General features: G+C 50.3%; 2 protein-coding genes and 1 long non-coding RNA gene across 3 annotated transcripts in view; 1 reads left to right on the top strand and 2 right to left on the bottom strand.

Moving 5' to 3' along the window:
* The window catches only part of CDK5RAP2 (CDK5 regulatory subunit associated protein 2), a 73,371-nt gene extending 71,206 nt beyond the window's left edge, over window positions 1–2,165 (top strand). Inside the window, exons 38-39 of the mRNA XM_086858733.1 lie at window positions 604–650; window positions 1,514–2,165. Of these exons, the coding sequence (XP_086714859.1) occupies window positions 604–650; window positions 1,514–1,573 (107 nt within the window). The 3' untranslated portion in view covers window positions 1,574–2,165. The remainder of the gene's footprint in view (window positions 1–603; window positions 651–1,513) is intronic.
* LOC147649693 (uncharacterized) lies at window positions 1,681–4,013 on the bottom strand. The gene is made up of 2 exons (XR_015278307.1): window positions 3,837–4,013; window positions 1,681–3,584 (listed from the first exon to the last, which is right to left on the bottom strand). It is a non-coding gene; the product is annotated as an uncharacterized LOC147649693 (long non-coding RNA).
* Window positions 4,014–8,854: 4,841 nt separating this feature from the next.
* LOC111936943 (uncharacterized) lies at window positions 8,855–10,446 on the bottom strand. Its single transcript, XM_086858747.1, has 3 exons — window positions 10,429–10,446; window positions 9,298–10,267; window positions 8,855–9,147 (listed from the first exon to the last, which is right to left on the bottom strand). The coding sequence occupies exons 1-2, from the start codon at window positions 10,444–10,446 to the stop codon at window positions 9,338–9,340; spliced, it is 948 nt and encodes a 315-aa protein (XP_086714873.1). The 3' UTR covers window positions 8,855–9,147; window positions 9,298–9,337.
* Window positions 10,447–15,228: the final 4,782 nt, after the last annotated feature.

Here is a 15,228-nt window from a genome sequence, read left to right as displayed (position 1 = left end):
CACATATTTAACCTGACATTTCTAAATACCACTTCTGTTTGGAAACACCCCCTCCTCCATTCACAGGTCTCCTGCTGGCCCCAAAGAGACAGACTGGGCTGGATGAATGGAGGAAACCTGGAACCCTCCAGAGCAGGCCACTGGTTTTTGATTTCCCCGTGGCACAGAGAGGTTGCTTTGTCCTTGAGCTGACTCCTTTTGCCATCTATCCTCATCTCCCCCTCCTAACTGCCCTCCCCAGCTCAAGGAGGATCAAACTGGAGTTAGACCATGCACCACCTCCCTTTAAAATGAACAGAAAATCTTCCTGTGTGACTTGGATGGAGGGATGAGCGTGGCAGGGGCTGTGCAGATCTGGAGTGGTACATGCAGTGCTGAGCTTTGCCCGTTCCACCTGGCAGAAAAACTTCAAAACCACTTCCAGGATGCTTAGGTTTGAAAAGCAGATTGTGGAACACAGGCCAGCAGCAGAAAATGGCATTCCAGGGGTGGCACTGCTCTGGACCTGCAGTCCTGAGGGAACCCTCCTGCTCAGACGTGATTTCATGTTTGGTCATTTAGAAAGATTTGCAGCATTCTTCTTAATCTCCTCTTTCTTTCCAGTGGTTTTAACACATGATGTCTTGAAGAAGGCTAGAGGAAACCTGGAAGTAAGTAAAATTTTTGTTTGCATTGTGTTCCTTGGTCTCTGCTAGTCAGAAATCCACAGTGCTGTGTCTGGAGTATTTTGCAGAATTAGTCTGATTTGCTTTAGGTTTGCTACCTAATCAAGCCTGGGTGACAGCAGTTTAGTGTGATAAATAGCCTGCTGTGTTTGATGGCTGAATTAAGAGTTTTATGACTGACCACATAAACACCTAAACCCTCTCCTTCCTGATGCTTTTCCTAGATTAATATTCATGTCTGTCATCATCTTCCAGCAGTTCATTTCCAGGAGATCACAGCCTGATACCCTGCCTGCTGCAGGAGTTCACCCTTGTTAAAAGCTGGAGCCTGTGCCAGGCACTGGTGAGGCTTTTGTTTTCAGAGCAGAGACCAAACAGGGGAAGCTTTTGGAAGCAGCTCTCTGCTGGTGCAGGGTGTTCAGTGTTTCAGGAAGCACTGCTCAAATTTGATTTCTCCCACAAGGTTCAGACTTTACTCCCAGAAGGATTCAATGCATTCCTTGTCTCTGAAATCCCCTCCTTCTCCTCACACCCCTCCCCTCGGAATAATTGTACAATTCCCAGCCCCTCCTTAAATTTTCCTCTAGCCTTTTCCATGCATCCCTTCTCCCTCATCCCCATCAGCATTTCCCTCTGCAGCTGCTGTGCTGTTCTCAGCCCTGCCTGAGCTAGAAAGTGATGACATAAAACAAACTTCCTGCTTACAGAAGTCTTATCACTTTAATTTGGAGATCTGATGAACACAGGAGCTGCTCTCTGCACATCCTTGTGCAGCAGGATGGGGTAGGGACAAATTGAGAGCACTGAAGTACTGTAATAATAATAATAATTAGTGCTTTTCTAACCAGGTTCCACCAGCTGAGAATCAAAAATCACCTTCCTACACCAGCAAAAAAAGGATTCTCTGAAGGAGAAAGTTCTGCTAACAGAGACCGGTTTTCTGAGTGTTGTTTGCTTTGTGCTGCCTTACTATTTATTGATGTAAAAAAATGTTTGTTCAGCTCTTTTAATGGAATCAGCCTTTGACCAAAAAAAAAAAAAAAAAGATGAAAAAAGACACCTTTTGGTAAATAACTTATTTAACATTTTCTGTAATGTAAAGATGGTTTTTAATATTTATTACAGAAGCAAGGTACTGCAGGTATTGAGGAAAAATCCAGATTTTTTTAAAGTTGGCACATTTGAAATTTTATATTTGTACTTGTCATGTTAAAAAACCATTGTTGTAGTTAAACAGATCCTGAAAGAAATAAGAATGTGATCCACCTTCCATTGTTTCTCTCCTGCTAAAAGAATGTAGGTTAAAAAAAAATACTCTGCCATTTGTCATTGTTTTTTAGCAATGTGAAAAATGTTAAATGTTTTAAAGCATTTTAACCATCTCTGGAAGGTTCTTCTGGAAGCTGCCTGATGCTGGACTTTGTGTTAGGTACTTAGATTGATGCTGTGTCTGAAAATGTTACTTAGAATCAGACAATTAAAATGAAAAATCATCACAAATGTGTTTGTGTTATTTTGTTTCACACCTCAGACTTTGGGCATTACTGACCAGAGCAGCCACATCAGATCATTTATTTCCTGAGTGACACAAAGTGAACTGGGAAAATAGTTCAGTTTAGCATTAACAAGACCATAATTTGAAGTGATTTTTGGTTACAGAAGCAGAGTCTGTAGTGCAAGCATAACTTTATTGAACTGATTTCACACAAACCACGATGTTCTCTTCCCCTCAAGCTGATGGTATTCCCCCTGTACAGTGAAATTTGCCCTTGGCATCCGAGCACTGGGAGATCCTAATACAGGATTTGGGTTATATTTGTGCTGGAACTTCACCCATCCCTGGATCTGGGGCTGTTCCCTGCACAGCACGTGGGGCTGCAGGCTTGGACAGGACCTTAAATCCCATGGCAGCCCTGGATGGCAGGGACACCTTCCACTGTCCCAGGCTGCTCCAAGCCCTGTCCAGCCTGGCCTGGGGACTTGGACAGCTTCTCCAGGCACCCTGTGCCAGGCCTCGCAGGGAACAAATGTTTCCTGATATCCAGTGTAAAGCTCCTCTCTGGGTTTAAAGCAATTCCCCCATCTCCTGGCACTTGAGGCCCTTGTAAATTGTCTCTGTCCCATCTTTTCTCTTTGCTCCCCTCTGGCTCTAAAAGGACCAGGATCAGATCACCAAGAGCCTTCTCCAGGCTGAGCAGCTCCCAGCCTTCCCTAGGAGGTGTCACAGATTTTCCTCAGCGCTGGGGATGGTCTCTCCTGTTCCTTCCTCCCCCGTGGGTTTCGTTTGGAGAAAGCCACCCTAAATCCTTGCCCTTCCAGGGTGCCTCTTCCCGTGCTCCCTGCTGCTCCTGCTGTTGGATTGCCTGGCCCAGGCCGCCCCTGGAGTCCACAAATGGATTTATTTTGGGTCCCACAGCCTTCCTGGAGGTGTTGTGTTCTGGGAGCTGCTCTGTGCCCTGCAGAGCCCGTGTCCCAGAGTTTTCCTGGAATTCCCAGGGTTTTGGAGCTGCTCTGTGCCCTGCAGAGCCCATATCCTAGAGTTTTCCTGGAATTCCCAGGGTTTGGGAGCTGTTCTGTGCTCTGCAGAGCCCATATCCTAGAGTTTTCCTGGAATTCCCAGGGTTTGGGAGCTGTTCTGTGCTCTGCAGAGCCCATATCCCAGAGTTTTCCTGGAATTCCGAGCATTTGGGAGCTGCTCTGTGCTCTGCAGAGCCCATATCCCAGAGTTTTCCTGGAATGAATTCCCAGGGTTTGGGAGCTGTTCTGTGCCCTGCAGAGCCCGTGTCCCAGAGTTTTCCTGGAATTCCCAGGGTTTGGGAGCTGCTCTGTGCCCTGCAGAGCCCGTGTCCCGGAGTTTTCCTGGAATTGTTCCTCCACATTCCCGGAGCCCGGAGCCAGCAGGGGGAGCCAGACCCTTTCCTGTGGATTCGGGAAAAACGGGAAAAGTTAAAAATAAACTCGGCGATTTGGGGAAAACGGGGGGAGGTAAGGGAAGAGCGTGCAGTCAAACTTGTTCTTCAGTCTCTTCACACATTATTGTCCTCACAGCTCGCTAAAAACGTCAAGTTAATTTTACTAAGTAGCTAAATTATAGACACTCAGATGTAATCAGAACCCGCTATACATTTCAACTTTCAAAATTAATCATCCTGCGTTTCTGAGTTATCACACCTGAAGGAACCAGCTGTACAGCTATATATAGCATTCCCATGACTCTTGGTCTTCTTGCAGCCTTTTATTCCCCCCACACCATCTGCACTTCAAAATAAAGAAATAACCAGGTTAAACGTTTCCCTTTCCTGAGATGATTTGCTGCTTATTTCTTAATGGTCCCTGTCGTGCCCTCTCAGAGATCTTCTCCTGACCCCTTTTTTCTCCTGATGGGCTCTAATTGCTGCACCCAGTTCACACCTGGGCAGGTCTCACCACTGAGATTGGTTAAAAAAAAATAAAAAAAATAAAAAAAATTCAGGATATCATTACCTCTTTAAAAACAGATGATCCTACAAGATCAAAGTATTTCATCTTAATGAGAAGTGCCTCTTAACCACACACAATTTACTGGGCTGGTTTAAAAATAATTAGAGAAAAAAAAAAAAAAAGAATCCAGGAAAAAAAGCTCACCAGATGGTGGCTGTGGAAGACAAAGCTTACCAAGTGTTTAACTTTGTTCCCATTAAACAAAATTAAATTTTCCTTTAAAAATAATTATGCAGGAGAAAAATAAGCAGCATAAGCAAATGGAATTATAGGAGGGGCTCATTTGCTTAGTGAGTTGCTGCCTGTGCTTTCACTCTGTGGGCAAGGTGAATGGAAACATTGCTGAGAGAGTGGTTCAGGAGGAGCACTCCGATGGGAGAGGGGAGGCTGCTGTCATCACCTGTCACCTTCAACCTCCTGCTCCTTCCCCAGGCTCACAGGCAGGGAGCAGGCTGAGGTCTTTCTCAGAGAGGATGCTGAAGGACAGCTGAGATTAAGAGGAAAAAAGAAAAAAAAAAGGAAAAAAATAGTTAAAAAAACCAAAGACAAGGGTTTTCCCAGCTCTTTAGGCCCCCTGTAATATGTGCACTGAGAAGAGGCAATATTTAGTGCCTTGAGGGCAGAGCAGGGCCTGTGCCCACCACTGAAGACCCTCCTCTGCCAAGGGGAACAAACAGAAATAATACCCAAAGCTCACAGGTCGTTACTTGTATTAAAAATAAATCAATGCAAATGCATCCAGGCATTTTTAAAAACAAAAACACAGCAGATCTTGTGGTATTTTAATCTCCACCAAAGCTGCCCATTCTGGTTTTGGGAGGCTTTGCAGGGTGAAGAGGGGTGGGCTTCCTGGGGCTGCTGTGGGATCGTGGGGAGATTTGGGGAGAGGGCAGAGCTCTCCCCTCCTTCCACATGGAATCACGGAGCAGTTTGGGTTAACTTTTCCCACTCCAGCCTGGCCCAAAGAGCCGAGCAGAGGCGAACGCGCCCTCTTGACATTTCGGGTTTATTTTAAACACTCCTGAGCTAAACAAAAAGCAAATCCTGTCATCACTCCTAAATTCCACAAAAATGACAATGTGGGAAGAGAAATATAAAAAAAGGAAGTGGCAACACTCTGCAGCTCGATTGGTACCAAATTCCTGAGGCGCAAAGAGCCCAAACCTGACCCTGGCTATTTTGGCCACCGGCTCCTTGGAGCTCAGAGCTTTCCCAGCACAGGCAGGGGTGGGACTGGGGCAGGAGCCTGGAGGGAGCTCAGCTCTGTGCTGTGGGGGACACCAAAGTGTCCTCCAGTGCCCAGGAGCCCAAGCTGCTCCTGCTGCTAAACCCCAACAGCCACTCTGGGTTTGGGGGTGCAGGGGCTTTGCACCTCCAGCGCTGGGTTCTGCTGCTGGCAGAGGGGTTTTGGGTTCTGCTGCTGGCAGAGGGGTTTTGGGTTCTGCTGCTGGCAGAGGGGTTTTGGGGTCTGCTGGCAGAGGGGTTTTGGGTTCTGCTGCTGGCAGAGGGGTTTTGGGTTCTGCTGCTGGCAGAGGGGTTTTTGGCCTCTGGTTGGGAGCAGCCAAGCACAGCCATGTCACGCTGAGGATCCCACACAGCAGGGCATCCTCACAGCTTAACAATTTGGAAAAAACTGCTTGAATAGCACAGACCCCCTCCACACATTGCTCCTTAGCCCCCCTTCCCTTCCTGACCCCATCCTGGCTCCTCAGGGCAGGCTCAGCCCTCCTGGGGTGATCGAGCTGCTGGCAGGAGCATGCTGTACTGGGCTGTTCTGGGCTGTGCTGGGCTGTTCTGGGCTGTGCTGGGCTGTTCTGGGCTGTGCTGGGCTGTTCTGGGTTGTTCTGGGCTGTTCTGTTCTGTTCTGTTCTGTTCTGTTCTGTTCTGTTCTGTTCTGTTCTGGGCTGTGCTGTGGCTGCAGCTCCCGAGCACCGAGCCCAGCTGGGTTTGGGCTCCTGCCCAGCTCCTGCCTGCAGGGAGCTGAAATAAACCCAAACATCCCTGCTGGATCGGGCCTGGGCTCATTAGACTGAGTGACATGAATAAGATGAGGTTTGGAGGCTGAGTTATTACTGGAATTAGGAAAAAAATCCCCAAGCAAGCCCGATCTCAAGTTGTGCCCTGCATGGATCAAAGCGAACCAGGAGCCGTGGGCATTATTGTCAGGGTGGGATGATGAGCGAGTTTAGCACTTGCTGAAGTTTTGGGGCTGCCTCTCTATGTCCCTGGAGGCAAATTCCTTCCTCTGACCCTTTCCAACAAGTTTGGCCTCCAGACTGAGCAGGTTTGGCTTCTAGAGGAGCAGGTTCAGAGGGTGCCCCATCCCCCGAAGCCCCCGCACAGCCCGGGGCTGGGGACCCCTCACCCTCCAGGGTGGAGGAAAAGCAAAGCAACCCCTGTCTGCTCCTAAAATGCCATTTCCCCCAGCACAAGGTTGGACCCTGGACCCCCAGCTCAGCCCCCACATTTCACCACAGCCCTGGCTCCTGAGGGAAGCGCTCTGGGAAGGGGCAGTGGATGCTCCCTCTCCTGCAGGGAATGATCCAGGCTCAGCAGGGGCTCAGGAAAAGGAATGTGCTCCCTCACTGTGGCACCTGTTTGCTGAAAACTCCTCTTACAGGAAGCAGATGCCTCATCCTTGTCTTGTCCAGGCTGCAAAGGAGCAGTGGGGGAAGCCAAGGCTGTCCTGGGCTGGTGACACCAGAGGAACAAGAAAGGTTTTGGTGACCTGTTCCCATCCTTCTGTCCCCGTCTTCTTCATCCTCCACACCTATAATGACCTCCCACACATAAAATCTGTATTTTTATGGCTTCTGCTTCCAGAGAAGCAGCACAAAGTCCAGTGTCACACAGCAGCACAGAGCTGCAACACATCCCTGCAAGCCCAGCACATTGAAAGCGATAAAGAAACCAAATAATCCCTTTTCCTACCTCTCTCCATGGGAAGTCACTCCTTTAATAAGTTCCCAACACCAAACCAAGCCCTCAGAGACCTCCACAGGTAACTTTGGGCTCCCTCCTGTTCTGCAGGAGCTCCAGGAGCTGCAGCTGCCCCTGCCCCATCCAAACCTGCTGCTCCACACTCTCCAGCCACATCATCCTTATCTTTAATTTCTGAATTGAACCCCTGGAGAAAAATCTCTGCATGCCTATTTTTTATGTGTTTATCTTGTCATTTCTTTAGAAAGATACTTGTTACAAATATATTTTTCCCCTCCTTCCCCCCAGCCCTGTTGGAGAAATCTACTTGGGTAATTTGTTGAGCGGGTTGCTGGGCCTTGCATTATGCATGAGATGCAATCTTGATTTTTGCACTCCACTGTGTGCATTCTGAAACAGGAACGGCATCGTGCCCGCACGCAAAATGAACATTAACAGCTCAAAACAAAAAAATAAAACAACCAAAAAAAACAACCCCACAAAAAAAGACAAACAAAAAAAAAAAAACAACCCACCAAACCCAGGAAACAGAAAATGCCCATTTATTTAAAGGAAAATGAGAAAACAACCTGTGCTTTTTCAAGCTGCTGTCGCTGGGATTGCTCAGAGCAGCCGAGTTGTGCCCGTGTCAGCTCTGCTGGGGAGTGCTGGGCTCAGGCTTCTCACTGGGACACGGCAGCAATGCTGCTGAGGTACCCAGGGCCTGCCTGGACGGGGTTTGGAGCAACCTGGGCTGCTGGAACACGTCCCTGCCATGGCAGGGGGTGAAATGAGATGATCTTTCATCATCTTCCAGCCCAAATCACTCTGGGGTTGTTTGTGAGCTCAAAGGCAGCATTGCCACCCCCCTGCAGCACTGGAGCTGGGGTGGAACAACTCAGAGAAGGAGCATCACCCTATCCTTCCCTCCTGCTGCCCACACAGAAACACCAACACGGGCCCTGCCTGCTCCCAGAGACCGATAAATCCTGCACCAGCCCCTCCTGCTCACGGCACTTGTGCTGCAGCAGCTTTTGGAACACGTCACGGCCCCAAATACTTTGGGTCAGACTCCAAAGGCCACCATTCACCAAAGCCTCCAGCCCTTTTGCCAGATGTGCCCTTGTTAATCCAGCACTCCTCCACCCCCTTTACCTTCTCCTGGCAGGGCTGCGGGCCCAAATCCCAACTGGAAACAGATGATTTGGGGATGTGGTGGGAGGTGACACGAATGAGGAGGGTGCAGGCTGCGTGTGCCAAACCTTCAGGTTAAAGATGTAAAGCACAAACACAGACACACACACAAAAATAAAGATGCAGACGATTCACAGCCCATCGACCCCCCAGCTCTGCCCTGAGGTATTTCATGCTTGGAGGCCGTGGAGTATTTCAGAGCAATCACAAGCGTGGCTCAATTTGAAGTCCATTTAAAAGCCAGCTGTGCCAGTGATGTCCTTTTCAGCCTCTGCTGAGGCTCCTCTGCCACCTCCCGTGGGCCCCAGGTGGGACTCAGACTCCTGTGGCCACAGCTTGGAGCAGGAGAAAACAGAGGACAAGAAACCACATCTGCTAATCCCAACAGCCTGAGTGGTGGAAAAGAATCAGAAAGTGGCCCCGAGAAGGAATTGAGAAGGGAAAAAAATGGCAGAGAATGAGTAAGAGGGAGAGGACAGGTGGAATGGAAAAAGGAACAGGATAAAACGGGGGCCAAGATATAGAGCCAATTATTTTTGATTCTTTGGCTTAGGGGCTAATTTATTACAGCAGTAAATCATGCTTAGGACAGGTAATACAGCAGCCAGAGCATGGACATTATTTAGACAGTGTGATCACGGTATTAACGCTCAGAAAAGTGGAAAAATTTAAATTTTAACTGCCTCCAGGCCACATCTCACCCTTCACAGTCTCCTCTTCTCTCAGCACGAAGAAATATGGTATTTTCCAGAGCCAGGAGCTCCGTGTGGAGACAGAAGGGCTGGTGGGAAAGTGCAGGCTGGGGTTTCCTCGCACCCCACAGCATCCCTGGGCTGGGCTGGGGCTGCAGCCCCTCATCCTCCTCCCCTGTGCTGCTGCCAGGGCAGAGCTGGAGAGGTAAAAAGATGTAAAAAAGATGTAAAAAGAGCTCGCCACGAGCTGGTGTGTGGGGAGACGGGGATGCGAGAGCTTCAGCCGCGATTCCAGGGGGAATTTGGCTGCAGGAAGGAGCCGGGAGAGGCTGAGCCTCTCATCACACCTCAGCAGCGTGGCTCGGCCGTCGGGGGAACAGCTTTATGTTATCTAAAGGTGGGGCCTTTGCAAAGAAACTTTGCCGGGCTCGGAGAGGGGAGGTGGTTCTTCACCCGCAGGAATGGGGATGCAGCCCCATCCCTGCATCCCTCCTGCTCCGCACAGGGAGGGCTCTGTGAGGGCTCTGTGAGGCTCTGTGAGGGCTCTGTGAGGGAGGGCTCTGTGAGGGCTCTGTGAGGGCTCTGTGAGGGCTCTGTGAGGGCTCTGTGAGGGCTCTGTGAGGGTTCTGTGAGGGCTCTGTGAGGCTCTGTGAGGGTTCTGTGAGGGTTCTGTGGGGGTTCTGTGAGGGCTCTGTGAGGGCTCTGTGAGGGTTCTGTGAGGGCTCTGTGAGGGTTCTGTGAGGGCTCTGTGAGGGCTCTGTGAGGCTCTGTGAGGGCTCTGTGAGGGCTCTGTGAGGGAGGGCTCTGTGAGGGCTCTGTGGGGGTTCTGTGAGGGCTCTGTGAGGGCTCTGTGAGGGAGGGCTCTGTGAGGGCTCTGTGAGGGCTCTGTGAGGGCTCTGTGAGGGCTCTGTGAGGGAGGGCTCTGTGAGGGCTCTGTGAGGGCTCTGTGAGGCTCTGTGAGGGTTCTGTGAGGGCTCTGTGAGGGCTCTGTGAGGGCTCTGTGAGGGCTCTGTGAGGGCTCTGTGAGGGCTCTGTGGGGGCTCTGTGAGCGCTCTGTGAGGGTTCTGTGAGGCTCTGTGAGGGCTCTGTGAGGGCTCTGTGAGGTCTCTGTGAGGGTTCTGTGAGGGCTCTGTGAGGGTTCTGTGAGGGTTCTGTGAGGGAGGGCTCTGTGAGGGTTCTGTGAGGCTCTGTGAGGCTCTGTGAGGCTCTGTGAGGGTTCTGTGAGGGCTCTGTGAGGGCTCTGTGAGGGCTCTGTGAGGGCTCTGTGAGGGTTCTGTGAGGGCTCTGTGAGGGCTCTGTGAGGGCTCTGTGAGGGCTCTATGAGGCTCTGTGAGGGTTCTGTGGGGGTTCTGTGAGGGCTCTGTGAGGGCTCTGTGAGGGCTCTGTGAGGGCTCTGTTCCCACACCTGGGGCTGGCAGGACTCCCAGATCTCGCCCTGAGCCTGTGCCTGGCTCTGCAGCACTTTTTGGGGCGCTCACCCCGTGTCCCGGCTGCATCCCGACCCGGTGCGAGCATCCCGCAGGCTCCGAGGCGCGGGCAGGGGGTCTGGGGGCGGCAGGGGATGGTGGCAGCCTTGAAAATCGATGTCAAAGACGCGAAAAGCCCCCAGCTGCCTTCCCTCGAGTCAGCGGAGCAAACCCTATCTCCTCAGTGAGAGTTCCAGCGGCTCCACCGTGCTCCATTGGCAGGGGAAAACTCTCCGCTTCCCCCGGGCACAATCTGAGCCCTTTTCCTCCTGGTTTCACCCCCTGGGAACCCCCCAGGGCTGTCCCAAGGCGCTGTTTGACCCCACCACAGCCCCTGGAGATGCTCCCTGCTCCCTCCAGGCATGGAGCTGGGACAGATCCACCTCCCTCCCACACCCAGCCAGGGCCACACCGACCCTCCCCACCGAGATTCTGCTTGCCCAAAGCCACAACAGGAGATTGGTCTTTTTGTAGGTGGGGATGTATTTAAGAAACGTGTTTACTTATACCCTGTAAAAGCACAATAAACTTATCTCCAGACATTGAGTGATTTTAAAAGCTACTTTGCTCAAAAACTCCTCCAGGCAGGAAAGATTAAAAACTAGCAAGATAGTGGTGGCTAAGGAGAAACAGAACCATGCTGTTGTAATTTCACTGTCCCTAACACAGTGCACACGTGGGGTGATAAGTTAAAATAACTTGGAGAAAGCTATTAACTCCTAATAATGGCAAACACAGGCAGCAGAGGTGTTTTAAAGCACTGCTGAAGGTGGCGAGCCCAGCAGATGCCACAGTGGCTCTTTGAAGCCCCAGGTGGTTGGAAATGCAGCACAGATTGTCTTGTGTTTCATCTTCCACACCCGTCTTGCTCCATCACCGTCAGCAGCTCTCAGGATAACCGGGGCCAGCCCTTGATGGGGTTTGTGTAGATGTGAAGGCACAAACATGGGCACAACACCTGACATTTCTGCCTCTTCTGTGGGAAAAATGTGACTTGGAGCAGAAACAGGGCTGACTTCCACCCCAAAGCCAACCTGTCTGATGGGATTCAGGCTGCAGAGCAGGAAGGATATTTGTATTTCTACCTGCCTGACTGCAGGCTCGCAGCCACCCGCTCCTTGATTGTTTTTAGTTACAGCTGATGATAATGCAGAGGGAAAGATCAGTATGAAGAGTGTTGGCCTGGTAACATCCTCAAACTGCAGAACTTGCACTGGGTGACATGGGCAAACTGAGAAACAGCATGAAGATTTTATGAATCCAGAGCAGCTCTCTGCTGACCTGCTCCCCGTGGTCCCCGAGGTCTCTGTGCTGGGCTGGTTTTCCTTTCTTCTCAGGAGGGATTGTGCAGCAGCTGCTGGAGTCTGTCAGCTGTGACAAAATGCTGGGAGACCAGAGCAGAGTCTGAACAGTCCCCTGCATGATCTCCTGCATGGATGGGAACACCCTGGACCTTCTCTGGCCTCAGGGCAGTGAGGGCCTGGCACAGGTGCCCAGAGCAGCTGTGGCTGCCCCTGGATCCCTGGAAAGTGCCCAAGACCAGGCTGGATGGAGCTTGGAGCAGCCTGGGACAGTGGGAGGTGTCCCTGCCCATGGCAGGGGTGGGATGAGATGCGATTTAAGATCCCTTCCAACCCAAACCAGTCTGGGACTGCATGGCCTAAATGCACCCTCTGCCTTTCGAAGGGCTGGGCTGCCCCACGCTGCAGCAGGGGCCACCCTTGGCACCGCATGGCCACCACCTCAGGGACCATCTGGCATCACCCCTGCTGCAGCTCCTCCTCCAGAGATGCACCCTTCACTTGGTATTTGTAGGAAATAGAGTTTTCCCAGAAATCAGGTTTTTCTCCTCAAAGCAAAGAGCAAAGAATCCCCATCTTGTGAGGGCAAGAGCACACATCCAAAAATGAAACAGTCCCAACCCAAAACGTTGCAGCTGCACTGGTTATGGGGTGGGGGCCTGCTGAGCCCACCACAGCCCTGCCTTTTGCAGGGGACATGGCTGGGGGAGCCTCTCGGAGCCTGGCTCCATCCCCAGGGATCAGTCACCCGGCTGAGGGCAGAGGGATTTGGCTCAGGAGACCGAGGTGATGTGGTGCCAATTAAAGGTTTCATTAACACAGCCTCCTGTGGGGACTGCATCTCTCACCAGTGACCAATGAACCCCTCACACCACACCACAAACTGCTCTATGGATGCCACATCACTCTTCTGTAAAATACTTCATAAAGCGGCTTAAATTTCTCTGCTGCCTTTTTCCCCTTGTACCTTTTGGCCATAAATCCAGGCTGGGTTTAGCAGAGCTGGCTGGGACAGGAAAGCCATCCTCACCTTTTCACTTGTTCCTCGGTCTTAATTATTTTTTCTTAGCTGGGAAAGCATGAAATAGAATAAAATTATTCAGTGTGTGAAATATGGCATCCAAAGTGATTCCACAATTTCTCCTGAGCCTCGTGCTGAACATGGAGACTTAGGGTTTGGGGCTGGTATTTTGGGGAAGTTTTCACAGAATAAGGCAGAGGGTGCTCTGGCAGACTGGGATTTTCAGCCTATTTTAACTGAAGGCTCCACAGGACAGATTTGAACACAAGGACAGGTAGAAAGAGAAGGACTCAGCAGTGATGGGAACTGTTTCCAAAACAGGGAATCACAGCAAAACAACCCCCACACCCAGCCCAAGGCTGGGAGCACATGGTCCAGCTGACTCCTTTCCAGCTTTACTCAGTGGGCATTTAATTTTTGGAGAATCTGGGCATGAGGAACCCAAAAGCCAGCGTAAGGTCAGAGCAAATTTGGCTCGTTCTTGAGGGATGAGGAATGAATTGATATCAGGACAAAATATGTTCACTTTAGCCCAAACCTCAGCCAGGATGGTTTTCTGTTGATGTGGGAAAAGATTAACATTTGGTCACTCCTAAATCTCTGAGAAAGGGGAAGCTGCACAGGGCTGGCAGTGAGGATGTATCCTTTCCAAAGACTCAGTTTTGAAACACTTTCTTTTTGTAACCTTGAACTACCATTCCTAGTGTGTTGTTTTAACTCCTTTTTTTTCCTTTTTCTTTCTTTTTTTTCTTTGTCCCTTCAGGAGTTGACACAGTTGAGAGAGCAGAGAAATTAAAGTGTGCAGGACTGCTTCCTGCATTGATAGACTCGGATTCTCATTCATGCAGAGACTTAGGAAAAAAAAAAATGTTTAAAAACATCACTGGGATCTCTCTTTGCTCAGAAATCTGTATTCCATTAACTCTGACATAAGGCACAAAGTAAACCACGAGAAAGAGAAGCTCACCCCGGTGGGTGGCTGGAAAACAGAGCAGAGCCCATTAGCATTCTCTGTGTGTGCAGGGAACAGAGGGTTTGGGCACACAAAAAGTGATCCTGATGGAAGGAACAGCTAATCCCTCCTTGTAGCTGCAGTAAAAGCCGATGGCCAAGAGAGTCTGCACGGATTTGGTAGCAGAGATAAGAGGGAGCCAAATTCCAGCGAGCATCCCTCTCCTGCAGCTGATCAGCAGCTCCACTCCAAGCTGGAGAACGCACACACCACGCTGGGAAAGCTCGGAGTGGAGAGCACCCTGACAGCAGAGCCCTGTGCACAGACACCTGGAGAGCTGCAAACAGCAAAGTCACAGCAATCCCATTTGCAGGGACTGAGGTTTGGTTCTGTCCCTCAGTGGGCAGAAACAGGAGGAAAGCAGAGCCAGCTCCATCCCCACCTGAAGAATCCCTGAGCTCCTCAAGGAGCTGGAGAGCCCAGGAGGGGCTGAAGGAGCACCCCAGGAACATTCCAGCAAACCCTGCTGCACCCTAAATCCCAGCCCCACTGGCCCTGGGAGCTGTCTGTGCTGATTTATTTAAATAATTTTAAAGGTACCAGGCTTGAACAAGTTCAGGTGAGTTGTTCATATACATTCGTTTTCCAGAGAAGCTGTGGCTGCCCCTGGATCCCTGGAAGTGTCCAAGGCCAGGCTGGATGGGGCTTGGAGAAAACCTGGGATAGGGAAAGGTGTCCCTGCCATGGCAGAGGGTTGGAATGGGATGAGCTTTAAGGTCCCTTCAACCCAAACCACTCTGTGATTGATGAAAATATATTTAGGACATCTCTGTCAAAGCCATTCAGATGTGTGTCCATACAGGTGGAGACTTATCACATCAGCCTGTTTCCTAAAAACATTTGCCTGCAAAAGATCCTTTAAAGACCATTTCCCCAGGCCCTGCAGAGCAGACCTTCCCTGCTAACAAATCCCCTTCATGCACAGCATGCCAGGCTGCGGCACTTCAAGGGAATTCTGCATGGGGGTGGATTTCACCAGGAGAGAAAGGAGGGAGAAATACTCCAAATCCCAGAAGAAAGGCTCCCTCAGCCCCAGCAGCCCTTGTGGGAGCCCTGTCAGAGCCCAGCCAAAAAGTGAAACCCTCACAGAAGCCAAATGGCGCTGTCTGCAGTGGTCCACACAGGCAGAGGTGATTATGTGGTGCAGGCATGGATCCTTCCAGCTGGAGGTATTTTAAACACACAGGAAATAATGTCAGAATCACAGGACTGCAATCTTTAAATTATATTCAAAAAAGATGCTCAAAGCATATATCATTGAATTATGAACAGCTTTGGCAGCTTTATTGATGATGTTGAATCTGGTTGACAGATGCATTTACACTGCATAAGCATTCGAGATGCAAGAGTAATTGCTTATTAGTCTTGTTGTGAGGCAAAACACCAGATTGAAATAAATAGGAGCTCATGAACACAATTTTGCTGCCTCTTTGATTATTTTTTCAAGCTAACCATCTGCTAAGCATCTGGGAGTCTTA

The sequence above is a fragment of the Cyanistes caeruleus genome, chromosome 20 (assembly GCF_971803275.1).
Source record: "Cyanistes caeruleus chromosome 20, bCyaCae1.hap1.1, whole genome shotgun sequence".
Taxonomy (NCBI): domain Eukaryota; kingdom Metazoa; phylum Chordata; class Aves; order Passeriformes; family Paridae; genus Cyanistes; species Cyanistes caeruleus.
The sequence above is the reverse complement of the archived record's forward strand: the minus strand, read 5'-3'. Positions and strand labels throughout refer to the sequence as shown.